This window comes from Dermacentor albipictus, chromosome 10, assembly GCF_038994185.2.
Source record: "Dermacentor albipictus isolate Rhodes 1998 colony chromosome 10, USDA_Dalb.pri_finalv2, whole genome shotgun sequence".
Lineage (NCBI taxonomy): Eukaryota > Metazoa > Arthropoda > Arachnida > Ixodida > Ixodidae > Dermacentor > Dermacentor albipictus.
Genome location: NC_091830.1, coordinates 43525778 through 43552589, shown reverse-complemented (window position 1 = coordinate 43552589; position 26812 = coordinate 43525778). Strand labels below are relative to the sequence as shown.

Genomic DNA, 26812 nt, shown 5'->3' with positions numbered 1-26812 from the left:
CACAAGAAAACAAAACCTAATAAAATAAAGGGTTGTTCGAGAAGTTCGGCAGAGTCTCTTTCCGTCACTACTGCTCTAGAGTTCCCTGACGTGTGAACGATTGCTTGGAAAGGACAACATGGCAAACGTGAAGAACTGTGCGGCGTTCTTAGAATATTGTTACTGCGCCGACAACGGCTATGCAGTAGGAATTATCAGATTCGTCAGAAGAAGTTCTATGGCACAAAATAGCAGCGTATAAGCCTCGCCTTCATTCCATGTCCAAGCTGGTGTGTTCAGAATCATGTATGGTTTGTGGGCGCTTGCGCAATTATATGACTTCTAACTTCGGGCGTTTGTGATTTGTGTTTAAGCGAAGCTTGTAACGCCTTACAAGTCGCGTTGCAGTGGTCACACAAAAAACTGAGTTGCTCCCCGAGTAGAGCAGCTGCGAAAAAGCTTGCTTTGATGAGATGACCGCTGCGCCGGAGCTTGAGTCCTTAGCAAGGATTTCACAATCAATCAATCAGAGCTGCTGTTTCGCTTCCATCGTGAAGGGAAAGCGCAGTAAAGGCTATCTCACGCGATGTGCCGGATTAGTTTGCGCTCAAACCATCCTCTGAAAACAGATAGAACCTCGACGTGTTTTGCGTTCTCCCAAGGAATTGGCAGCGTTCGACGAGCGGCTGTGAGAACTCGCTCGTCATGGGGCTCACCATCGGCGCGCTCATCCAGCCATTGAGGCCTAAATACACACCGACGTACCATGAACGCGCGCACACATCACGTCACGTTGGCGAGAACAGCCTATAGTTTTACCGATGGTTCGGCACACTGGTGCCGCCAACGTAAACGGACGCGTCCAACGCGCTCCGACGCGCCCAGCATCTAACGACGCTCGCCCGCTCGCTGAGCACGTCGGACTACAAACCCGTTTTTAGAGCTGGCCGAGCCCAGGCAACCCAACCGGAACGAGAAGATCCCAAGCTGAGGGAGCGATAGGCCGAAGTAGTCCGGTACCGTTACCTGTGGGTTACTTACCCATGACGAAGGTCAGGTACAGCAGGTATAAGCTTCGTTTAACCCTAATTTTCTGGTAGGTCAAGGGTTCGTAATTATTTGCTGATGACCAATCAGTATATCTCACGAGCCTTCCTGACGACCACAAGATAACCAACCGAAAGTTGTTCTTCCGCATACTCGAAGTGCTTTTCAATGAGCAGTGCATATCCGCAGAATTGTGCAGCGCGAAATTACAAGTCGCAAAGGAGGTCTCCCTAATAGTCCGCCTGATCGCTAACAGTTGAATGGCGGTAAAAAAAGGTGAATGTAAGATTTCGTGCGTACTTTAGCAGAATCTTGCACCGTTATGGCGTCCTTTCCCACCGGCGTTTTTCAACAGAAGTATACACCTACCTCGAAGATACTCAGAAATGAGACGAGCGAAATAAAAATGCTCGGAAAGTTCATGCCAGCCACATATATGCGTATTAATGTATATATGTATGCTATATGCTTTTATGAGTGTGTTTACGACTGCCCTGTAACGATAAAGACATAAGTGGCCGTCTCAAGGAAGGCCTTGTTTCACTCCTTTTTTCTTCTTATTCTTCATTTCTCTTTCTCCGTCCTCGCTGCACCTAATAATAGAAGTGAAAATGCATTCAATATATGGTCACACTATTCTGCATTTTTTGCTTCTTCGGTCATACTAGCTCGTACAAAAGCAACTGAATTCATATTAACTCCGCTCGATGACGCCGTGAATGATGAAGTTAGAACATGTCTGTGAGCGAGCGTACAATGACACCGGAGCTGTGACAAAGTTCTCTCGCCCTATTGGGACAGGCCATCATGTCAGATGCATACCTCTCACTCTTGATGTTCTCCATGATTCTGCTTACACGTGGCAGCGCCATGGGTCTCGCGTGCTTGCTATCGCTGTGACTGCATGACCCTTCGAGGGAAACTGTACATTGTAATAGGCGGCTCATACATGAACTATTAATTGTGAATGTCCAACAAAGCTGCAGCTGGTTCTAGTAATACTCGTTGCACTTTCTTGTTAGGACCGATTTCTTCGAAAGAATGAATAAACAAGGGTTTTTGAAATTATTTCATTCTGCGCTGTAATAGACAATTTCTGAAAAAGGACACGGTTCAAAAATAGCGTACAGTTATGCTATGTGACACCAAACGATACCTGGACTCAAAATAAACTGATAATTTCACTGTCGTGTGCTTAATATGGCGCGTGCCCGGTATATTAGCATATGAGCGCGTAGTTAACCCGAGGAAGGACATTCACTCACTGGAAAGGATACAAAATTATGTTTGTAAGAGTAATGAATCTAAATATTAGGCAGGGTGCATATATGACTGGAAAATTTTTAAAAAATGTAGGAAAAGTTGCGCTGTGTCAGTGCAAATGCGGTATATTCCTTGTAGTGCTGCTGCTTGTGGTAGTGCTGTGGTAGAAACAGCTTAGGGGAATATTCCATGTGTTTGCTGCATGAATTAGGGTTAACATGCCGATATTGGCATCCACAGGCAAAACTTGGCTCATATTTTCTTTTCGCTATCTGACCAGGCACCAGGCACATTGTGTACTACAGAACCACAGAAAATATATAATGTATAAATTAGGTAGCCTGATTATTGTTGTTTCATATGTTTTGTTGTTACTATCCCTTCGTGGGCATTGTAATCGTGCTGCCAGTTCCAGTCCGCGTTTTTAGCATAGGTCATTTATGTATATTGACACGTGTTCTTGCTAATCGTTCACCCGTGACTGATTTTCACCAAGTAGCAAATGGCAAATGGCCATTTGTTAGCAAGTGGCTTGTGTCTTAAGCTGAGTATAATTAGTGTTAAAGATGCCACTAGACTATGTACTTTCCTTGAAGAACGTGAGCTAGTGTGATAATACGCGCAGAGCCCTACAAAGCAGCGCACTGCTCACTTGTCACCGGGAGCCACATCGTGGCTACGGCAGTCGTCTTGTCAGGTTGCGACCGAACACCCTCGTCGCTCACGACATGGTCAGGAAACTTCTGTTCTTTGTAATTAAAGTGGCACTTTTCGAGCCGTAGCGGCAAGATAGCTGAGCGAAGTGCTTCCAGCAGTCTGCAGTGGAATCAAATGTACTTCAAAGGTGGTGCAAATTACAACGACGTGATCCAGATAAACGAGAAAACTGTGCCCATTCAGAGCGAGAAGAACGGTGCCTTTCATTCTCTGGATGCGAGCTGGTGCAGAAAATAGGGGAAAACACGTATTTATTAGATTACTGGGTTTTACGTGTCCAAATCACGGACTGATTAGAAGGCATGCAGTAGCGGGGAACTCCGCAATTCTTTTGACAACGTGGTTTTCTTTAACGTACACTAACACCTAAGCACACGGCTGCTTTCTTAGCCGCCATTGAAATGTGGCGGCCGAGGCAATCGCAGCACTTTGAGTTCACACATGCTGTAAGGGGTGCGAACCAGTTTTCTCGCAATCCGTTTCATTATATTAAAGTTACGAATTCCCACTTTTCAAATATACAGACGGAAAATGCTTGGCGCTGTAGAATCTGTCAAGCGGATCATCGATGCGTAGCAGGGGATAAATGGCTCGTGAGGCTGCTGTTAGCGCAGAAGCCCAGCGTTACGGCGGGCGACGACCATCGACTTTCGGTAGGTTTGAATACAGCATCATTAAACAATTCTTCGGTTTGCACATGCATCGCGCGGTTACTTAGATTAGGGGATACATTTCTAAACAATCTTTTTGATAGCATCTTGCATAAAAATTTTCAAATAATTGCTGAACGTCTCCAAACCCCTCCGGGAATAACCTCTCCGAAGGCGATTGAGACAGCATTAAATAGAGAATCGAAAAAATGGTGGTGTGATCTAAAATTAAAATACACCAACAAGGACCTCCTGGCACACCAAGACCAGGTCGTGGCTAACACTTCGTTGAATGACGATTCCAAGTTGTTGAAGAAAGGGGATCGTCTTAAGGCTTTGCGCCTTAGGACTAATCTGTATCCAACCAGGTCTCTCACTAACAAACAAAGCAGCGATCCGACGTCACGGCTATGCGGTCATTGTCATGAAAAGCCGGAAACTGCATTCCACATTTTGCAGGAGTGTGACTGTGCACTTTGCGCGTACTGACCGACACAGCTTCGTGGCTAAACAGGTTGCCCGTCTAGTGCAATAAAAGAGCCCGAGCGTTACAGTTCAAGAAGAACCTCGTTTAACGACTCGGGAGGGCACAAGGCTGAAGCCTGACATAGTAATCGAGACTGTGGACGAAGTGTTGGTGGTCGACTTTGCTGTCGTATGGGACGTCAATGTAGGCATGCTCATAGACAAGGCACGTGAGAAGGCAGCAAAGTATGCTCCTTTACGGAACTGCTTCGATCCACGGAAGAAATTCTCCTCTCATTGTTTGGTTTTCGGAGCTAGAAGCATGACCTGTCGGGAAACATTGGAGTTAGGGACGACCTTGGGTCTGTCTCGTTCGGATCTGGATTGGTTGAGTGCCTGTGTCCTTCGCGCTAGCCTAGTTTGTCTCAATAGGTTCAGAAAAAGAGTGTGGGTGTTCCTTAGAGATTTGTTCCGCGTTCGTTAACATTTCTTGTTGTCCTTTGTGGTTTATTAATTTTTTTTATTTTTATTCCCGCACTATTTTTGACTATCATTGTGTTGCTCCTTATGATGTAGATAGTTGAGGTAGGCTACAGCTATAAAAGATAAGTATTACAAAGACACAATAGCTTTCTCCAATGTAGTTCACCTACAAATAACGTCTTGGGGACACCAGGGCTGGACAGCAAGGGCCGACACGAGGTGGGGTTTCCCCTCCCGTGCTGGTCCTTGCCAAACGTCCGCCACATTAAATTTAGCTCTGGCCACTGGCACCACAAATTTGTGGTAATGAATTTTAATACCGTTCGTTAGCCTCAGCTTGTTCAGGCTGTATAGGCGGGGCGTCGTAAGACGTGATCACGCGCTATTTGAGAATGGGCGTTTGGGCAACTTTCCATGAGGACACGAAGCACTCCTAGAATCGTAGCAGTTCATGCAGCGCCATCCGTTGTTGCTTCGAGAGGATGAAATTAATGTATACGTTGCTGAGGGATGAAGCTGCATCGAAACCCATCACGTGGTGTTCATTGTTTATTGCTAAAGATGCGAAGCATTCAGCAACATCTTCTGCGGTGTCAGGGAACGCAATGATAGAGTGTTAAAAAAGCTGTTTGTATTCGTCAGAACGAGTGTAGAGCATCCCTCGCGAAGGGGGGCATTATGTGGAAGGCAGAATCATGACGCGCGCTACGCTGGCATTTCTTCAAGGTGTCTGCAGGTCTCTATTACGATAAGGTGGCGATGTGCTATTGGAGGCCTTTAATTGTAGCGTAATTCTAGGAGGAAGTCTCGGGAACATTCCCAAAGCAAAAGGCAGCTAGTGAGAAATATACATTCAGGAATGTACGCCTGACCCATCGCCTCGCCCGTGAAGGTCGCAGTTTTTAGTTTTCCTGGCAACGGATTTGCGAGTGGCGATGTGCTGCCGCTGGAAAGCTTCAAGGAGTTGCGGAAAATCACTATGACTACTGTCACAGGGACAGAGACATGGCGTGCGCCGATATGTATTATTGTATCACGTTTTGTCTTTCGCCAGGCCTAGGTGTTGGTAACTCAATGACCAAACCATGCAGTCCGAAATGGCGGTATTAACGTTCACACTATAGATGTGTGACTTAAGGGCAGTGATGGCAGAGGGGCCACCTGTCACGTGCACGCCAGACGCCTACCAGCCGTCATTGCTTAGTGGTTCCGACATTGCGTTGCGAAGCACGCAGAAGTGGGATGAATTCCCAGCGGCAGTGGCCCTATTTCAACGTGGTCAAAATGCAAAAAACGTGCAAAAAGCAAGAAGCATCGTGTACCGTGCATTGGATGCATGACAAAGAATCCTGGGGTTAGAACTCTTACCCTTTGTTCACTCACTATGGCGTGTCTAATAACCAATATGTCGGATTTGACATGTAATACCCGAAAATTTAATTTTACTGCTCGAGGTCCAATTTCTTCTACAGCGGGCGCTAAACCTCTTTGTGCTTGATTGGCTGCGGTCATAACAGCATGGCGCGACCCGTAGTGAGAGCTGAGCGTGCTGTAGTTGAAACAGAATGCGGTACAGGTTCCATGCATGATACCGGCTCGAGCTCTGGTGGCCGGGTAGGGTTCGTGTCACTAGAAAGCTGGACTTGCAGAGCTTGCTGTATTTCGTTCCAGGTGAGGCTCAAGATTTCCGTGGAGCCCTTACAGCTCTTCGCGAACCACTGAGCGGATGTGGTCCCTAAGGGAGTCGATGTTGCATCCTGCCAGCTCCATTGGGGTCCATCATTGCAGCGATACCGAATCTTACATAACCGACCGCTCCTGCAGTGCTTATTCACATCAAGTCAAGCCATACTAGGCCACCTTCTCTGGGGGGCTTCAGACGAGACATGAAAATTTATGTTCCTTAACTCCTCGCATTAGGTGGTGGTGCTTCTCATCCTTTTCTATGCTGTGGTGAGTTCGAAGAAATAGGTGCGCCATGCTCTCAAGGTACGCTGTAACCCATTATTTCGCCATTCGGATCCGCGAATGACTGGTCCATTCGTCTCATTCGTGGCCATCAGCGTGGGGTAGCTTTCGCTCAGGTGACGACAGAACTCGCTCAACAATACAAGCAGCTCTTCCCAGTTCTTGTACCAGGTACATGCACCATCCTTTAGGGTGAACTACACAATAATTAGGTTGGTTGCGTGATTCCATTTATCGAGCGTGGCAACGCGTTCCATCAGAGCCACCCAGTTGTTTAATTGCTAGAAAGTGGAAGAATGGAACACATTCAAAATTCGTGGATTCTGCAGTGTGTAATCTGTTGATGCTGCACCATCCATATCACTTTGTGTAGATGCCGACGCAACCTCGGAAGTTCTAAGCTAGGAGAGCAAATATCGGCCATTTCTACTAGCCCGGTGAAGAGTTGTCATTGGTATTGGGCTTCTGTTTCTGCTACCAAGAGGTGTTTGGAACGTCAGGTAGAACCAGCCAACACCTCAACCGCTTTAATACATACTACAAAAGTTCTCAAAAAATGCGCTCCACCGACGACAAGCGATTGCTGGATTTAGGTGGTCGAAAACCACCGCACGATATCGAACACTGACTTAAAAATTATGTTAAAAATTTGTGGCATGCATTCCTTTATTAGTGATACCATCATCCTATTATTTCGAGAAGTCTTCAAGACTCCCTTCAGGTTATTCCTTTAGCATAGAGCACCGGCTTGCTTCCCCTTTGCTAAATAATGCAATGTGTATGCAACTGCAATTTAATGCTCTTTTATTGTATCTAAGTTCAATGAATATGCTACAAGTGATATTTTTTAAGTATTGGTCAGAGGAGTCACGAGCTCCCACTGTCTTTGCATTCTTCAGGGTATTTATCGTAAACTGTTTTTCCGTTCGCACAGAATACATTGAACACAAACATGCAGCAATTCGAGATATTGTGTGCGTAACTTTCTTCGACCCAGAGCTCGCATCCTGAAAAAAATACAGGAGTTCAGTTCAGTTCAGTTCAGTTTATTGTCCTTAAAGACCCCCGGAGGGGGTATTACATAAGGGGTGGGTTTAACATAAGTTCCACATTCGGTACACTTCATAAATTATATTCAAAGTGATCAATCACACGCTGTAGGAATGAAGACAGGCAAGTGATGCTAACAATGTCAGCAGGAAGGCCGTTCCAGTCTTTAGCTGCTCGAGGAATGAACGAGGCGGAAAAATGAGTGGTTCGGGCACGTGGCCGTGCGACTTGCTGCGGATGACTGGTGCGGTGAGAGATGCGTGCTGCAGGAACGATGTATGGCGCATGATGAAGGGTACTGAAAAAGAACTTGTGATAGAGCTCAAGACTAGCAATGCGTCGGCGATTAGATAGTAATGTTAGTCCGGATTGTGTTTTAAGTGCGGAAATACTGACATCATATGAATATTGTGAGTGAATGAACCTAGTAGCGCGGTTCTGAACAGATTCAAGTGAGGTGATAAGATATGTTTGGTGCGGGCTCCAGATGGCAGATGCATATTCAAGTTTTGCCCGAACAAGGGACTTGTAGGCAAGCAGTTTTACGTTTTGAGGTGCCTGGCGGAGATTACGTTTTAAAAAACCTAGTGTTTTATTAGCAGATGATATGATATTAGAAATATGTTTATGCCAGGATAGATCATTGCATACAGTGACACCTAGATATTTATAGGACTCTGCTAGTTCGAGAGGCATGCTTCTAATTTGGTAGGGAAATACCAGGGGATTACTGCTACGAGTGAAAGACATAACTTTACATTTTTGTACATTTAGTTTCATTAACCAATCGTCACACCATGTTAGTATGTTGGTGAGGTCTTTCTGCAGGGCTGTTTGATTGCTGGTGTTACGTACAGCTCGATAAATTACACAATCATCGGCGAACATTCGGATATTACAGGACACATGTGAAGGTAAGTCATTAATAGTCATAAGTCCACAAATGATGGTCATTATTAGCCACGAATTTTAACTCTAATAAATGTTTTCCCGAATTTTGTACAACTGAGCCTCTACGTTATCTACGCAACAAATATGGCTATTCATCTATTTATGTTACTATATATGTATCAAGAGGGAAATAACGTAATTTGTCCTTTTTTTTCTTATCTTTTTTTCGCTACCCGTTGTGGTTGCTCAATGTGTACAGTGTTGGGCTGCTGAGCACGAGATGACGGGATCAAATCCCCGCCACGGCGACCCTATCTCGATGGGGGCGCGAATACTCATGTACACAGACTTAGGTACACGTTAAAGAACCCCAGGTGATCGAAATTATCGGATTCCTCCACTATGTCGTGCCTCATAATCAGAAGCTCGTATAACCCGGTAATTTATATTTTTCTTTATTTTTTGTTCATTTCTTTTTCGAGTCCTTTTTCTCAATTTTCGTCTCTAACCTTCCTCCTTTACTCAGCTTTTTCATGCTCAGAGAACGGTATTTCATAAGCAGGAGCATTAAACTAACATATAAAAAATGACCACTGCTTATCTTAGCGCGTGTGCTTTGAAAATCTGCGGCCAAACACGAATTTAAGGAGGGATTACGTAAAATATATTGGCGCGTTTTTAGAAAAAGTAAACGTCTTATAGCTGCATACCATTGTCTTGATTAGGCACGTGGAACACATCGCACGTTTTTCCATCAGAAAAGATGAGTGTGTCTGTTACGTTTTCTGGGCCTGAAAAAATATGAAAGCACAATATAATTGTAAGCAATATGATGCACGATTCAAAAGCATGCCAAATAACAAGAAAATCTTTTCACTTGATTCATTCTGATAGGGACAAAACTAGTTGATGTTTCTATGAATGAAAACGTTGAAAGCACATAGAGTGCTAAGTAGGAGTAATTTTCTGTTCTTTCTTGTTAAAGTCTCATTTCCCCTCCTAAAGAAATCCTATACGGATGGTGTCACAAAATAGGAAGAACATCTAGTCCTGGCCATATCAATTTTGACACGTTTTGAGAAACAAGCCATGTTCTCCTTGTGCCAATTATACATATACAATGTGTTGCGAATTAGTCCATTAAAACAGACTCAAAAGCTAGCTCCGAATTCATTCTTTATGGGTGATAGGTCAGAGGTAGTTCCGGTGCTGTCCTTGGAAAAGTTGCGTATACTTACCTCCAACTATGTAACGAATTGCGTTTCTTGTCAGGTTGTAGCCGTAGGTGTACGTGGCCTCCACAGTTTCTGCGACAGTGCAACTGCGAATAGCAAATATAATGCAGATGCTTGTATGACGGTAGAAGAGCGGCTAAGTAGGGCATGGCTCAAAAACACTACATAGGTACATACATTGTAATAGCAAGTGTATTGACAGCGTAAGCCTAATTTTTTTGCCTCATCGTCAGCGTCCGCGTGAGGTTCCGCATATATCTAGATATATGTATGCGATATGCCCCTCCCTGTTATTTTAGAAGCAGTGTATGTAGGTTATATAGCCACGATATTCTATCCCAGAAGATGCTCGTACGAGGTATTGCATTTCAGTCGACACTATTCCTCAGTATTTTCAGAATGGCAGCCCATACACAAATGATTTCGAATAAAATTATGACAGCGCATGCCGATGATTGAAAATCTTATCAGAGTGTGCAATAAAACTCCAGTGAAAGAATCAAATTAGGTAGATTTGAATGCGCAGTTGTTTGCTACCTCCGGGATCTGCCAACGACTGAGGTTTGAAACATACTCCATGGAGAATAGTGATGGTACATTCACTAAGAAAGCTGTAGGCTGTTATTAATAGACGTAAATGCATTTGTGCGATGGCATGATTCAAACAGTGGACCCCTAGCACAACAGCACGCTCTTACTTTGCTCACGTTTCATTCCTACTGCCTATACAGTTACGAGTTTTAGACTTGTTTTCTAACAGGTTGCTATCGCAATCATTGCTCCGCCATTATGGAGAAATGGTCATATTTCATGAAAGCAGCTGCGAACTCGCATGAAATTGCACTGTATAAAAGAAGGTGAAACCTTGTATGTTAACTGTAGGCATGTTGACAGGTTCACAGATTTTGAAATTTACAAGATTTCATTTCTAGTACTGGGGTGCTCGGCAAATAATTGGCGCACTCCTTATGTAAGGGTGGAAAAGAAGTAACGCAATCAAAGAGGAGAAACTTACTCAGTGCAGATTCCTATTCCGTTTCATATGCACCACGCGTCAAATCAAAATTTTTATCACACGAGCGCCATTTCCTAGGTCTCCCGCTAAAATCGGTTCCACGAAGTTTACTTCTAGGCCAGGTTTGGCTCCACGCCTCCAAGTACACAGAATCTATCGGTGTGTATGTATTCTCATATGTATTCCAACCAATCCTGCATTTGTGAAGATCGCTGGCTCTGTTTCCCAAGGAAATCCTCAACGTCACAAGAAACGCCGACTCGACGGCTGAACTGTGAGAAATATACGCATTTCATTGCAATAGTTTATAGATAGGCAAGATATAACGTTTGGGACTTTCGGACAGTAAAATCATATGCCTAACTTTTCAGTTCGTTGTAACTTTTCTTAGGTAAAGTGGCGCGTTTCATCACAGCGCTCCCATTAAACCCCTGAGTTGCACGCGCTCTCACATGAGAGCTTTGCCTTGCGCGCAGGTCTACTTGCTTAATTCGGTGGAGTGGCTGTGTGGCATGTCTCCCACAAAAAAATAATTTATTACCCTATGAACAAAACTCTCTATTCCTACTCTGCTTCCAAGGGCTCATGTCTACTGCATGTTGCGTTTTTATAATTTATTTGTCGGTCCCAGATCTTCGATAATCAAGCCTGCTTCATAAATGAAATAGTTCAAATAGTTTGTCACAAAGTATATTCTCATCCTTTTTTTCTTTATAGCTATCTTTATGTTTACGTTTAGAACAAGTACAAGGTAACGTGTAAGAAATCGGCCAATCGTTTCCTTACAACAGTGCTAGGCTTACGTGAGTAGCATCGTTAGGGATAAACTAATCCCGCAAGCGAAAACCCAACAGTATTTCCTAGTTGAAATTGAACTTTTGTTGAAAAATGGTGAAACTGAGGACCAAAATCAAGAAGGAGGCTGACAGATGGAATAGCACACTGGGGTATAAAGTTTGCAAACAGAAATAAGGTGCCTCAGAAAGGCTGGCCAGCCTTTCTGAGGTACCTTATCCCTATTTACAAACTGTATTCAGCAGTGAAACTGAGGGTGGAATTCCGCATTGAATGTAATCCCTATGTATGGCTCAGCACGCGCACTATATGACAAAGCTCTGCTTTTTTGACGAAGCAAAACAAAGGGATTTCATCTTTTTTTCTCCATGTTCCCGAACCCCGTAGCTTCTGCGGGAAACTGGCAGAGATTAGAATGGCAGTAATTAGGGCCTCCTGCTGCAGACTATGCCCACCATAGGGTGTTTCGCATGTATTATTTCCAAGAGGGGTCTCTGCGGACAACCGTCGATTTAGGAATCACTGGCGTCTTTGAAGCTCCTGGTTTCAGGTAGAGCAGGGGGAAAGTAAAATTGCCCGCAATAGAGACTAGTAAGAGGTGATTGGAAGATTGATGGAAGAAAAGTACGGAAACGACAAAAAATAGAGCCGTAGATCAACAAAGTTTGCAATAGGGGTTCATAAACTTTGGTTCTGGGAATTCCTTATCGGTTTTTTCTTCCTTTTATTTTTTTAACATAACTAGGACATTAGGCAATAAAATAGAAATAGCTTGGTGGCGCAACCTACCACCCCGTTCCAAAGGGGATGCTCATAAGATCCATTCATCTATCTAGCCGACAGACCATAAGCCGCGTTCTTTAGATGTGGGAGGAACACTTCGGGATATAGTTTACTTAACTCTGCCAAACTACTTCAAGTTGCACAATAAATAGGGGGGGGGGGGTGAGTGCGGAATTTATATTACCATGTATAATATTGCGTGCTCTTATGGGTTGCTTGAGGTGTTTGCAGCGAGGGGGTGCTCATTACTGCTGTTTACAGCAAATGAGTGAGACAAATGAAAAATTTATTAGGCTTCGTGCTTGATATTTAATACGTCCAGCCTTATCAAGCGCTGGCTTTTGAGAACATGTTACTTCAGAGTTCATACGAGATGCAAAAAAAACATATGGTTTCGCTCATTCAAGGCTTGTGCTGAATATTTTGCTCATATAATATTTTTTTAGCTTTAGCAGCCCCTTTTTTGTGTGTTTACTTCTTACTGTTTACTGTAGGCGCTTCGTATACTTCACAATGATTCAATTGCGTGTCCCTGTTCGATCTTATAGCCCTTTTTCACGCATCAAACATTACAAAATGTGTCTCTTTCCGTTTCAAAAGCCACATTATAGCTGAGGTCGCCCCAAGACGTACGCAATAACGCCTTACAAAGTGTAGAGGAAGTAGGTAACATGTTTTAAAATGCAAAATAATAATTGTAAAGGGAAATTATTGTGGAGAAGTTGCTGCCAGGTTGATGCAGAATCTACTTTCTCAGCAGGACAAATGCGGTACTTCACCATTGAAGCTACTGTGGCGTCATCCTACTGTGGACTTTCCCATGTATTGCTATGGGCAGAAAATCATCTCTGACATTTGAAACAGCGCCACTCACGGAGAAGGCGTAGGATGAGAAACAACACTTCAGCGGCAGTTATGACGCTGTGCGATAGCTTTGGAGCAGGCAATCTTTTATGCACCTTTAGGGTTTAAAGACTATATTCGATGCCCCTAATATAATTTGCGTTAGAATATCAAGAGGATCTGAGGTGCTAAACTTTTGAGGTAGTCAAAACTGTTCGCGCATTTATAATGCGAGAATATTTAACATATTGGAGAGAATCATGGCGCCGTGGTTGCCTAAATGGTTAATGGTTTCTTTTAGTTTTAGCTGATTCCTCCATCTTTGATATATAAGCATAAAAAACATGTAGTGTTTTTATTCTCATTGCCGCTTTTGTTGCGTAACTGTTACTATCCGGAACACAAGCACCTCAATTCCGCAAAGAACGCAGCTCATAATTTGGAGCTGTAAGAGTATTTCGGTGAGAATGCAATAAAACTCGCTCTCTTGAAAGGGAGAAAGCTTATCTGTCATAAGGGCACTGCTCTGATACAATACCGTCTATATATGAATTACTAGAATATTCGTTTCACTTTTAAGACATAAGGTATACAGGGCCTAAGGTGTGCCAAAGTTTCCCAGAGCATTTCTCGTCTTCCATCATCATAAAAAGTCGCACCTGTTAAGAGCCTTTGTTATCTGCGGAGCTTCACAACAACTGTCAAATTTTCGCTACGTTACAACATAGCCGTCGCAGCAATGCGGAAAGTCCAGTGATCTTTGAACGACATTGAGTGGTATCTATATTTGACAGACAGCAATGGAACCTTGTTTTTCTATCTTAAAATCTATTAGCGTCGTATTAGTAAAAGAAAAATGAATCATTGGGATAAGCTTTCATTGCTGCATTGCCAGATAAGTAACATGCTCAACATTCCCAAAAGAAGTCTACAAAAAGGGAACATATCTGCTGCTTTGATAACTTCTTTAGGAAATTTACTCCCCACAGAACAAATTGTGCCCAAGCACCTTGCTAAGTGACCTTGAGCAATGAGCATTGGGGAGAAAATATAATTGTAAACATCTTTATCCAGGTATTTAGATAGGATGGAAGATCACGGCAAACACTGTTTTAATTAGACCGAAACTAAAAAGTTAATCTTCAGGGATTTAGGCTATTCGAGTGAAACGATTAGATACTCACTATTGATCCCCACTAAACGCATTTTTGAATGTGAAAACAGATGTAACTGTGTGAGCTGTCTCATTTATGTTTGTTTCATTCACTTTCAGGCACTTGAATTGTGGACCCCAGGATTCTGTGTCATTTTCGTACGTTGTCTTGGCGAGTACATATGTCACGTTGCCTGCTTGTGAAATGCTCTGAAAAGCGTAGTAACAACACAAAAGGGCCGTTGAAACAATAAGCTTCTATCTTGTTTAAGATTTCTCAAAAAAATTTACTGCCGACTACTGAATCATCTTGCATTACACAGAAATTAATTCATGCTCGAATATCTCTCCGCATATCCATAATTCCTTCAGGGAGATTTTGACTAATTATCAGGCACCTATACTTTATTGCTGGTCTACCACATTTATTTCACTTTCTGCATTTTATGTACCGATTACTGAGTGGAAATAGACACTTCATAAAAAAATGAGCACTTCTCGGCCTTCTCGCATAGAGAGCTGAAACATGGCCAATTTCAAGATTTAACTCATTTTCCTTGATACTCAAGTTCCTATTATGGTAAATGCCTTGGTAAATAGGTATTGATAACATTTCACTAATCAGTAGGCTCTAGCTAAGCTAAAAATTTCAGCGTTAAAACGTGTTGAACGACTTTCAATTAATACGCACGTACTTTTTGCTGAGTAGTGTTAGCAATAGAGTTGCAACATCAGGGGCGCTATAACGTAAACCTATTTCGAACTTTTCAGTTCCAATTCTGCGTTAAGCCTTGCGCGATTGGCTAAAACGCTTTTGCGCCACCCCCACATAGCCTGTCTCTCACACGACGTCACGAAAACAACTATAGCTCGCATGTGATATGACGTGTACACACTTATTAGGCATGAGTGGACATAACAAAAGAAAAATAGTTATTCTTGATTTGACGCCATTCTCCCATTATTCAAGGACTGTTGGTGAAATGTTCTCGGGCTGCACCCAATTCACCTGCCTGTCACGCGACGTTACAAAACCGCAAAAAATCACCGCATCAACGTGACGTGTACGCGTTAAAGGGGCATTACTATGCCGAAAAAAATTGAATAATCTCCCGAGTACCCGCAGGGGAACCGGTTCCAAAAGAAAAACCACATGTCTGCCACCCATCGCTGAAGCACTTGCTACTCGCATCTGCAGGAGATATTGAGTTTATTTAAGTAAAATAAACCTTTTTTTTGCGAGGCCGTGCAACGTTTTCTAGAACTTTCGACCCGTTGACGACCTCGCTTTGCCAACTCTTCATTGCTAAGGATCCTTTTTAGCGGCATTCTTAACCTTCCGTTGCATGCCGCCGCTATTTTTGACCAGCGACCTCAAGCTAAGTAAGCGAAAGTGGACCAATAGCAGACTCCAGCACCACCCTCTTTATCCAATTGTGAATTTTCAGTACATTGGCTCGGCCCCATCGAATCTCCCTCAACTTCAGCGTGCTCCTCGCCACCTTTCAGCCAATTAGTTAAGACAGTCCGCTCAGTGTAGACAATGCAATTCGTTTTAAAGCAAGCAAAAGTGGCCGCCTATAAACGAGAAGAGCGTTTGATTGGTCTGTCAGACAACCTTGCGGGTGACCGCAAGATGCTTGCGTCGGCGGTTACCCAAATTCGACGTCAGGATGTTGGAAGAAAAACATATTGGAATAGTTTTATGTTACAAGGCCCCAATATTTAAACTGATAGCACTGTGACAGCGTTTACGTACCGTTTTCAACAAACACTTTGAAAGCATCATTTATCAATTTGCTAGTGACATAACAAATGTGCACTGACAACCCAGAAGGACGCCGAAAAAAGGTACTCAAATATTGCAATGGGAAGAACTAGGGTATTTTATCTGGAACGCATTTTTCATATTCGCATGCTGATACCAAGAAATGTAATCGCCTTTAGCATAACAAATACACCATTAGACACTAATTTGTTTATATTTTGGCGAATAAAGTGAAACCGCTCACTTACCAGGCATCTTGATAGCTTCCAAGCAATGCTTCACTCACCCAAAGAGGCGTGTCATTCTTCGCTGAGGCGTCACGCTCATTTGCAGCGACGGCTGCGCAAACGACAGAAAGAAAGATTGCTACCTGCATCATAAAGTCTCTGCGGAGGCAGACCTAGCGAACCAGGCAATCCTGCCTCCAATTTATATATGAAGTGCTTAAGTGACAAAGCTTAAGCAGCCATGGAAGGCGTCACTGCATGCGTCAACGAACATCTGATGATTCATGCCAGCTTTAACCTTAGAATAAATGTTCAGTGATCTAGGGAGGTTCAAGCGTAGAAGTTGATATTTAGAAATCATTCTCAATCACGCACCTGCAGCTCGCATTTCTTTCGGCGCACATTACTGGGAAAACAAGTGACGCAGGGCGCAGTGCATTAGTCGGTGCATTTTTAGCTTGACACATTCCATCACTTTTGCAGAAAAAGCTATCTTAGTTTTTATACCTTACCACGTTTTCCAACGTGCAAGCTTTCTGCCAAACCGAGTGGCTCACTGGCTGTGGCGCCTACATGTTGAGAACGAAATCCTGGTGCCAGCTCCCAGCGCAGAGAGCGCATTACAGTGCTGCCAAAAGAGAAAGACACACACGCGAGAGTAATCATACATGTCGGTCGAGATGCAGGGTCACAAATTGAAGTGGCCGAAAATACCTGAGGGCCTACGCCGCAACCGCCGCAACCATACGGCGTGTGTGGCATTATAACTAGAATCCGAGAAACATGATTTGGTCAGACTTGCCAAAGAACTAAAGATATTAATCTTTTTCGGAAATGTGGAGGATATGCCTTGGCTATATCGTGCCATGAATAAATTATCGGTGAGTATTTTGAGTTCATAGTCATTTGCCTTTCTTATATAAAACAGAAGATATATTTGTTGTTTGTCCGAGCCATCTAAATAAACGCATGGTTCACTTATATAAATCGTTTGTGGCTAACGCGGGTCAAGCTGCTTAAAAAAGGGCTACGAGCAACAACGATTAAACCAACGGTGTTTTGACAATGCTCACTCAAACTAGCAGACCCGACACCGATTTCGGCTTGCCGACTGTCAATGACACCGTTATCTTTTCCTTCCCGTAGACGCCTCTGTCACTATGCTAACGCCAACATTCTACCGATGGTCGGTGGAGAGCTCAGTTTCGGTGCAGTGTCACAGAGGCGCCGACACAAAGGTAAAAAAACGCTCTCGCCGATAGTAGGTAGACCGAAATTGGTGTCAGGCCGGCCTAGTGTCAGTGAGCCTTTAGGGGGCGCCTTGTGCTTACTGGTCAATTTTTCTTTCAATAGTGATCGGTTAGCTAGCTGTTCAGAACTAATTTATACTATTTATAATTAGGTGTATAAATTTTAACGCGATAGCGTTAAGGAGCTCGTGTCGCAGAAAAGCCGGTGTCGTCGGCGTCGGGTGTCGGCGTCCGTGGCGTTGACCGTGAGCGATAAATCACGGCAGGCACTTCATAAATAAAAAGCAACTTCCAAGATGGGCTGGGTGGGAATCGAACCAGGGTCTCCGGAGTGTGAGACGGAGACGCTACCACTCAGCCACGAGTTTGCTGCTTCCAAGCGGTACAAACGCGCCTCTAGTGAATGCGGTGTTGCCTTCGAAACGAGCCGTGGAAAGTTATACTGCAGTGTATATCGGTAATTATGAACATGTAACTTACAGAAGTCGCAATTACACGAGTAGCGAAGTGCGTTTCCGCTGCATTTCTTCTGCGCTTTCCGCACACGCAGAGCCATCTTGCGGCAAACACAGAAGACCCCCTCCTCTCCATGTAGGGCGCCGCCTCGACAGATGGCGCGCCACGCGCGCATTGGAGCTGTGGAAGGACCGGTGCGAGGGGGGTCGTTGCCCGGACTCTCTCTCTCCTGACAACGCTTCGCCTTGCTCCCTCCGCAGAATCAAGCGTCCTTCCTTTCTTTAGATCACTATCTGTCTATCTCTCTGCCCGTGCCGATCACGACGTTTGGCTGGCGTGCATCATTTCCCCCTCCGAGATACCGAGTTCTTCGGTTCGCTCCGCTTGCTCAGGCGCACGTTTCGTTGCTGCGCCGAACGCCGCGTTGCTCGACCATATGGCTCGACGCTCACCGCGTCCGATGCGGGGCGCCTCGTAAGTGATGACTGCCCTGTAGCCCATTGTCTTACACCCCTTGGCGGGTCGACGGGAACGCTATCGCGTTCCACTCTTGAAGGCGAAGCTTAAGCGTCCTCCAATTTTATGCGAAGCATATTACGAGGGCTCAACCCAGCTCCTCAGGCGCGGCGGTGACCATGAAATCACGTGACACCGTGATGTCACGACAGAGGAGAAGTGGCTTTGGCTCAACTCTTGCAAGACAGGCTGGGTGGGAATCGAACCAGGGTCTCCGGAGTGTGGGACGGAGACGCTACCACTGAGCCACGAGTACAACGCTTCAAAGCGGTACAAAAGCGCCTCTAGTGAATGCGGTGTTGCCTTAGAAACGCGCTGTTTCTAAGGCGTGCGTCTCTTGCTCAGGCGCACATTTCGTTGCCGCGCCGAACGCTGCTTTGCTCGACGCTCACCGCGTCCAATGCGGGGCGCGTAGTCGCTGCCCTGTAGCCCATTGTCTTACACCCCTTGGCGGGTCGACGGGAACGCTGTCGCGTTCCACTCTTGAAGGCGAAGAAGTAATGCATGAGTTGTTTCTTCGTCTAGCCGAACCAAATATAGCCAAGCAACAGCAGTTCACCAGGCTAAACAGTGGTTCAACAACTAAAATAAAGGCTAGTATGCTTCGCATCCTGGGCTTAACCTTACCTAAGCCACAGCCATTTTTTTTTCAGCTTCACTGTAAACGTTTTCATCGCATTTCAAAACAATATACTTAACAATTTCCAGCTCACTACATTTCCCTCACTTATTTGTTCAGCGTGTGAACGCTATTGGGCAAATGTCTAAAGCATAAAGGCCAACTGAACACGTAACCACAAGTTCCGAGGACGCGAGTGTAGAGCTCAAACGTGTTTTAAAAGGTCTTATTTTTGCCCGAAAGGTGAAGCACCGGTTGGGATAGCAAAAAACCAGATAGCTATGCGAAGGAAGGGTAGTAATTTTAATAGCCGTATGTACTTGTAAACATTCGCCTACTAACTAAATTACCAAACACACTGTCACGCACGCACAAGTGAGCATAAGCACATCTCACTAGATGACCACGGAAACTAGATGTCAAAACTCTGAGTGAGGAACCGTGGCAGCTGCAGCCAGTGAACTCAAGCTCGTACATTTCTGCCTTCGATGCGAACATAACATCTAAAACGCAGTGCATGCCAAAGTGCCGTCGCTATGTGCACTCTCCAAACGTCGCAGATCGCTTTGAAGATAAGGCCCTCGCGGGCGGGCACTTTGGCCACGTCGCAGATCAGTTTCAAGATACAGTGCTTTCACGGCATCGCTGTAACCAGTAGCCGCCAGAAAAGAACGCCCCCCGCCCCCTATTACCTAATGTCACCCCGTATATTGTTCACGAAAGTGGGTGCCTTCCTCCCTGCCTTTCCTGCTTGCACACGCAAGATTGAGCTACGTTAGCCACCTCACCCAAGCACACTTTCCCTCACACATACAGCATAGGGCGCGCGGTGACGATTTTATCGACCCTGGGGCCAGATCCCACTGCGGTTCCGTTCGAGAACCAGTTCCTTTCGCCTCCTCTCATTGGCCGACCGTCGTCACGTCCGGCGTGACGAAAAACTTCCGGAGGCGGCTCCGCAGTTTTCGCCTACGTCACGGGGCGTGGCCACGGCGCCGAAAGGAACCGTTTCGCCGGCCGGCACAAGAACCGCGCCGAGTAGGTCCACTTCGCGGGAACCGCTGTAAACAAACATGGCGGCGCCCATGACTCCGTATCTTTTCGCGGCTCTTTGCGGCCGCACTGGGCAGAGACGACCGAGAAACAGGGAAGACGCCTTCGATCTGCCGGAGGAGGATTTCCGCCGCCATTTCAGGATGAGCAAAGCGCTGGTGCGTAGGCTGTGTGGTGTTCTTGAGGGCGAAATCGGGACGAAGGGGCCGACCGGACTACCAACAGAAGCGAAAGTTCTCTGTGCGCTTCGGTTTTTTGCGACCGGGAGCTTTCAGACTTCTGTCGGCAGTGAGGTGACCATCCAACTCTCGCAATCCTCAATGAGCCGCTGCATCAGCGCAGTAGCACTAGCTATAACTCGCGTAGGCAAGCAAAGAGGGTGGGTAACCTTTCCGTCCACGCCAGCGGAAAAGCAGCAGGCAGTGGCAGAATTTTTGCACCGCGGCCGAATTCCTGGTGTTGTTGGCTGCATCGATGGAACCCTCATTGCCATCAGTCAGCCCAAAGGCCTCAGCCCCGGTGAAACGCAGGCATTCATGACCAGAAAGGGCTACTACGCCCTTAACACGATGTTGGTAAGTACAAGTCTGTCCACTCGTTAAGAGCAAATCATAAATCGCGTATTTCAGCTGCCTATACGTGGATTGCGTGCATTTGTGTGCTTAAATTTGAATGCACTCAAAATTGGAGTGAGGAGACGTCATTGACATTGTCGGGTAACATGTTAACGATACTTATGAGAAACAAATTCTGCCGAGGTTTCCGCATTACCTTAATATATTGCATTCTGCGTCGCAATGCGGTTATTGTGGCCCTGCAAGAAAGACGTTAAAATTAATGTATATAACAGGGATACTCGGAAAGGCAACATATAGAATGTCACCTTCACTATCTTTGCAAAAACTTAACATCAATAGTTACTAAAATTATGCTCATATCATGTTCCAACAGTGTGCTGCTTTTATGGAAATTTAAGAGTGCATCACAGCCATGGCTTTTTTTTCTACCCATTAGTTTGTCTCCAGCATATGTCAATGTTTACACTACCTTTGTATATTTGCAGGTCTCAGATTCAAAACTGAGAATCCTCGCTATTGATCCGAGGCGACCAGGATGCACTCACGACGCCTTTTGCTGGAAACACTCATTCCTGCGGAGGAGAATTGCCGAACAAGGGCTACTTCGTCCTGGGGAGTTTCTGCTTGGTGAGCCGTCTTATCCTAAGTAGGCAAATGCAGAGACTGAGCATGGTTTTATTTTTATTTTTGCACAGGCGACAGTGGCTACCCACTTGAGCCCTGGCTGATGACCCCTGTGCCTGGCCATCCAAGCCTCCAGACACCAGAGGGGGCTTACAATCATGCACACTCTTCAATGAGGACAGCTGTGGAGCGCTGCATTGGGGTGCTGAAAAGCAGATTTCGGTGCCTTCAAAGGTATCGAACTCTGCATTACAGCCCCAAGCGTTCAGCTACCATTATTGCAGCATGTGCAGCGCTCCACAACCTGTGCCTTGAAGAAGGTGAGCCTTTTGACGGCTCGTGTAGCAGTGACGACAACAGCGACAGCGAAGATAGTGAGGAGGAGGATGACACTGCTGCACAAAACACACCGCCATCTTCCACTCGCTCCACACTAACGAAAGCTAAGGCAGTGCGGTGCCGCATTGTACATTTCTTCTCCCTACCACGCCTTCAGCACACTGCTTATTTGAGGAGAGTGCGTCAGCGTGTGATAAGGCAGCTCGCCAGGCAGAGACAACACACCTCACCGTGATGCATGCACTACAGATCTGCACTCACACGCAAAAGTAGTGATTTTTGGAAGGCTTATGCAATGTGTTTGCAGCTGGTAAGGAAATAGTAAAGAAGGGAGGCCGTTCAATTTAGATATCCTGTGATAAGTCATGATAAACAATATCAGGTGGCTTCCCACTACACTATAGCATATATGGTTTGGCTCAGATTGGTGGGTTGAACTTCCCCAAACAATTCAGTCTTTGAGAGATGCCATACTGAAGGGCTCCACTAAATGTTTTTTAACGTGCACTGACATCTCGTGCAGTGCATGAACCTGAAATATTCCGCTTCCATCGAAATGCGATCTTTGTGGGCACGTTCAAACCCACGCCTTCCACATTAGCTGCCGAGCACCGTAACCACTGAGCCTCCGCAGCGGTGATAATTTATATGGAATGCATATAATTGAGTACCATATTTGTAAGGTGCTTGTGATGTTATTGGGCCGGATCACTCCAGAAAAAGGGAGAAGCAGCACGCCAAAGCAAAAACACACATCAGACATGTATTTACATACATAACACGGATAATGGCACACACGCGTCACAATGTCCCAAAATGCCTCATAGGCGACATGCACTATATGTATCGGTGGATTACGATCGGCCTACAGTTCCGGCGGCAGCTTGTGTCGCCGTGTCTTAGACCTCGTTGAACCGATGCCGGCCAGCGGGGTCGGACAACAGTGTAGGACGGCCGGGTCGGACAGCTGGGTCGGACGGCCGGGACGGTCGGCTGGGTCGGACAGCCGGGTTGGACGGCCGGGTCGGACAGCTGGGTCGGACGGCCGGGACGGTCGGCCGGGTCGGATGGCCGGGTTGGACGGCCGGGTCGGACCGCCTCGCGGCGCTCAGGTAGCCGGCCGCAGTCACCGGGTCGCGTCCACAGCTGGCGGGGTAGCCCTGTGGCCGCTCACCCGAACGCTCGAGTGCCCTGGTTCCGGACCGCCAGCCCTCCTGGACCAGTGCCCAGCGGAAGAGCGGGGCGAGGTAGCCTCCCAGCGGGCGACAGTGTTGCTTCAGGTGTGGCGTATTGGCGTGGTCGGCGATAGCTCCTATGGGCCAGACGCCCAGCGAGGAAGCTGCTTTTCGGCGACCGCCGAATCTCGCGCACTGCTCACGCCACGAGCCACGGGCCACACTCTCGCGCCACGCTTTTTGAGGCGCCGCTGCCGGCGCTGCCAAATTGGTGTCGATGATGATGATGGTCCTCTTCGCCACCGCACGGCGCACTGTCTTCATATGTTTAGGCTTCGCACTCCCGCGTACCATATATCATGACAATACCCCCCTTTTCGAGAAAGTTGTTTACAACTATTCTAACACATGGACGCGGGATGAAAAAAGAAAGAAAAAGGAAAATTGTCATGCACTTTTGTCCGATTGCTCATATGAGCTCACAACACACTGTTCACAGGGCGTTGCGCCCAGTTAAAGTACTAACACACAAGTCTGTACTAAACACTAAGCACTTGAGTGGTCGCATTGTCTAATCACATTTTGATATACGAACAGGTGACCACGTGTGACTCTACTCAAGTAGTCAGCTCCGGCATTGTCACAATCTTTTATATAGTCAATAGTAAAAGAAGACTCCTGCAAAAGGAGACTCCAACGCAACACTCTGTTGCTGACGTTCTTGGCGTGCTCCTCTGTGGGCTTGGTTTCGCTGGCCTGGTCTCCGGTGCTTTTTCAACTTCGGCGGCCTTTGTGTCGGCGTTTTTAAAACTTCAGGACCGAACGAACTTGTCGCATTCTTGCACGCACACACAAGCACACATTGACGAGGAAGTGGAGCGGCCTGTACTTTCCCTTTAGCTGTTGTCCTTTGGCACTTGTCGCACGACTTCACAAAGCGTTTTACGTCTCTGTGTACATCTGGCCAATAATATTCTTGTAGGATACGATTGGTTGTTCTCCTGATACCGTTATGCCCTTCTATGATGCTTTCATGTGCCCCTTCTAATATACCAGATCTAAATGCTTTTGGTACGACCACCTGCTTAAAGGTTCTGCCAGTGGCCCGGTGGTAAAGGCGATACAACAATCCTTTTTCTTCCACGAACTCGTAGCTGTGGCCCTTTCCCGAGTTAAACGACTTGCTTACTTTCGCAAAAATATGTTTCAGCGTCGGGTCTTTCCGCTGTTCTTCCATGAGTTGTCCTTTTGTTACGTCACGTAAGACGATTGTCGGAACGCACAAGGGACGAATCTTGCCTTGTTCTTCAGTTCTGGCTTCAGCCACGCTCGATACATGCTGATGCTTCCTAGGCGCCTTATTCAGCTTCATTTCTATCGGCGACGACTCAGCGTAGGGAGCAGCGGGGTGCTTCCAGTCAGAGTCCGGATCGTATGGTCCTCTGACACCTGGAAGATTTCCCAGAACAAGGTCGTAGAGCGGCTCGTCCATACATGCCACTGTTAACTTGCCTGTAAAATACGGCGTGTTCACTGGCATGACAGCTTCAGGCAGGTAGCTTGTTGAGCCATCCAGAAGAACAACGTTCCTCTTTCTTCCCGTCATATATATCTCTGGAACGAGTTCCCGTCTCACAATTGCGGTATTACAACCGGTGTCTCGTAATACACGAATACTTCTTCCCAGCAGCCGGCCTTCAACCACTGGCATCCCGTCGATGGGGAAAGTTACAGCAGTCCCAGGGTTCTTGTCATCGCTGTCGCTTGATCGGCGAGTCTTCTTTCCTGGACGCTTTGATTCATTCACTTGACGAGTTCGGACTGGTTGAGATTTGGCGAGTGCACACGCTGAACTTGGTTTGTTGTCCCCGTACCCAGTTCGGCAATTTTCAGCTGTGTGTCCCGTTCTGTCGCACAACTCACACTTCAGCATACGCTTAGGTGGGGCACGGCAGTCAGGAGCCAAATGTCCAAACCGATGACAAAGGGTGCACATAAGTTGCGGTTTCCTGGGAGCTTCAATGTTTTTTCCATCAAAATCCTTTGCGTTATCGGGACCCTTTCCTAGGTTTGTCCAGTTCTGCGCTTCAAGAAAGCGATCCGTCAAGCTAGCAAATTCGTCAAGGGATTTGCACTCTCGCTCCTTCAAGAAAATGACTAGCTTTGGCTCACAACAACGCAGAAACTGTTCAGAGATCATGTGATCTCGTAGACCTTCATATGTTTTAGGCACATTAGCCATCTCAATCCAATGGTCAAAATAGGCTGAAATTCTTGCTGCTAACTGTCTTCCAGTTTCGCCCTCTACTGCTCGTGCTTTACGAAACTTCTCTTGGTAGCCTTGAGCCGTGAATTGAAACCTTTGTAGCAAAACTTTCTTTACCTTTGGGTAATCTAATGAATCGGTGGCAGTCATCCGACCGATCACAGTTAACGCTTCCCCAGACAGACACATGCTCAAAGCAAGAGCCCATTTTTCTTGTGGCCAGTCCTGCCCTGTCGCTACGCGCTCAAATCGCTGTATATACGCGTGTAAGTCATCGCGTTTCTCGTCGAACAAAGGAAGTAACTTCTGTGGATTGAGGGATGACGAGGAGGTGCTGGGCGCAGTCAAAATTTCAGAAGCAGCTGCCGGCACATTGCGAGCTCCTTCCTGAAGCTGCAGCTTTAGCTGGAGGATCTCACGCTGCCTCTCGTCAGCTAAGCGCGCTAATTCAGCAGCTTCTTTCGCTGCCTCTCGCTCCGCAGCTCTCTCGTCCCTTTGTTTTGCCTGTTCGGCCTCAATCCATCTGCGAAGTTCTGCGCCTGACAATCCTATTTGGAGTCCTATAGCCGTGATTTTCTCTAAGTACATGGTGCCGTCTACTAATGTGTGTCTGCGCTCAAGCGAAACTGCCCCCTTTCACTGTATTTACGAGTGGATCCTGGCAGGCTCGCCAGTTTGTGATGTTATTGGGCCGGATCACTCCAGAAAAAGGGAGAAGCAGCACGCCAAAGCAAAAACACACATCAGACATGTATTTACATACATAACACGGATAATGGCACACACGCGTCACAATGTCCCAAAATGCCTCATAGGCGACATGCACTATATGTATCGGTGGATTACGATCGGCCTACAGTTCCGGCGGCAGCTTGTGTCGCCGTGTCTTAGACCTCGTTGAACCGATGCCGGCCAGCGGGGTCGGACAACAGTGTAGGACGGCCGGGTCGGACAGCTGGGTCGGACGGCCGGGACGGTCGGCTGGGTCGGACAGCCGGGTTGGACGGCCGGGTCGGACAGCTGGGTCGGACGGCCGGGACGGTCGGCCGGGTCGGATGGCCGGGTTGGACGGCCGGGTCGGACCGCCTCGCGGCGCTCAGGTAGCCGGCCGCAGTCACCGGGTCGCGTCCACAGCTGGCGGGGTAGCCCTGTGGCCGCTCACCCGAACGCTCGAGTGCCCTGGTTCCGGACCGCCAGCCCTCCTGGACCAGTGCCCAGCGGAAGAGCGGGGCGAGGTAGCCTCCCAGCGGGCGACAGTGTTGCTTCAGGTGTGGCGTATTGGCGTGGTCGGCGATAGCTCCTATGGGCCAGACGCCCAGCGAGGAAGCTGCTTTTCGGCGACCGCCGAATCTCGCGCACTGCTCACGCCACGAGCCACGGGCCACACTCTCGCGCCACGCTTTTTGAGGCGCCGCTGCCGGCGCTGCCAAATTGGTGTCGATGATGATGATGGTCCTCTTCGCCACCGCACGGCGCACTGTCTTCATATGTTTAGGCTTCGCACTCCCGCGTACCATATATCATGACAGTGCTGTTGTCTTGCTGTTAGCTCTTTTATTTATTTTCTTTCCCTCATTTTCTTTACGAAGCAGTCAAGGTGACAT

At 46.6% G+C, this 26812-nt stretch overlaps 1 protein-coding gene and 1 long non-coding RNA gene across 5 annotated transcripts; one reads left to right on the top strand and one right to left on the bottom strand.

Annotated features, from left to right (window-relative positions):
* Positions 1 to 1133: 1133 nt before the first annotated feature.
* On the bottom strand, positions 1134 to 16478 carry LOC135914845 (uncharacterized). 4 transcript variants are annotated; one of them, XR_011509055.1, is made up of 5 exons: positions 16354 to 16478; positions 14369 to 14547; positions 9752 to 9834; positions 9224 to 9304; positions 1134 to 1619 (listed from the first exon to the last, which is right to left on the bottom strand). It is a non-coding gene; the product is annotated as an uncharacterized lncRNA (long non-coding RNA). The 4 variants fall into 4 exon arrangements; XR_011509054.1 differs by lacking the exon at positions 1134 to 1619 and adding an exon at positions 7460 to 7579; XR_011509053.1 differs by lacking the exon at positions 1134 to 1619 and adding an exon at positions 7671 to 7920.
* A 4317-nt stretch (positions 16479 to 20795) lies between these two features.
* Positions 20796 to 22002, top strand: LOC139050303 (putative nuclease HARBI1). The gene is made up of 3 exons (XM_070526535.1): positions 20796 to 20801; positions 21290 to 21431; positions 21500 to 22002. The coding sequence occupies exons 1-3, from the start codon at positions 20796 to 20798 to the stop codon at positions 22000 to 22002; spliced, it is 651 nt and encodes a 216-aa protein (XP_070382636.1).
* The last annotated feature ends 4810 nt before the right edge of the window (positions 22003 to 26812 follow it).

What these genes read in the sequence shown, in the direction of transcription:
- LOC139050303 (XM_070526535.1), top strand. An exon ending in TCCTGGGGAGTTTCTGCTTG is followed by an intron (nt 21,432 to 21,499) that starts GTGAGCCGTCTT and finishes ATTTTTGCACAG; the next exon opens with GCGACAGTGGCTACCCACTT.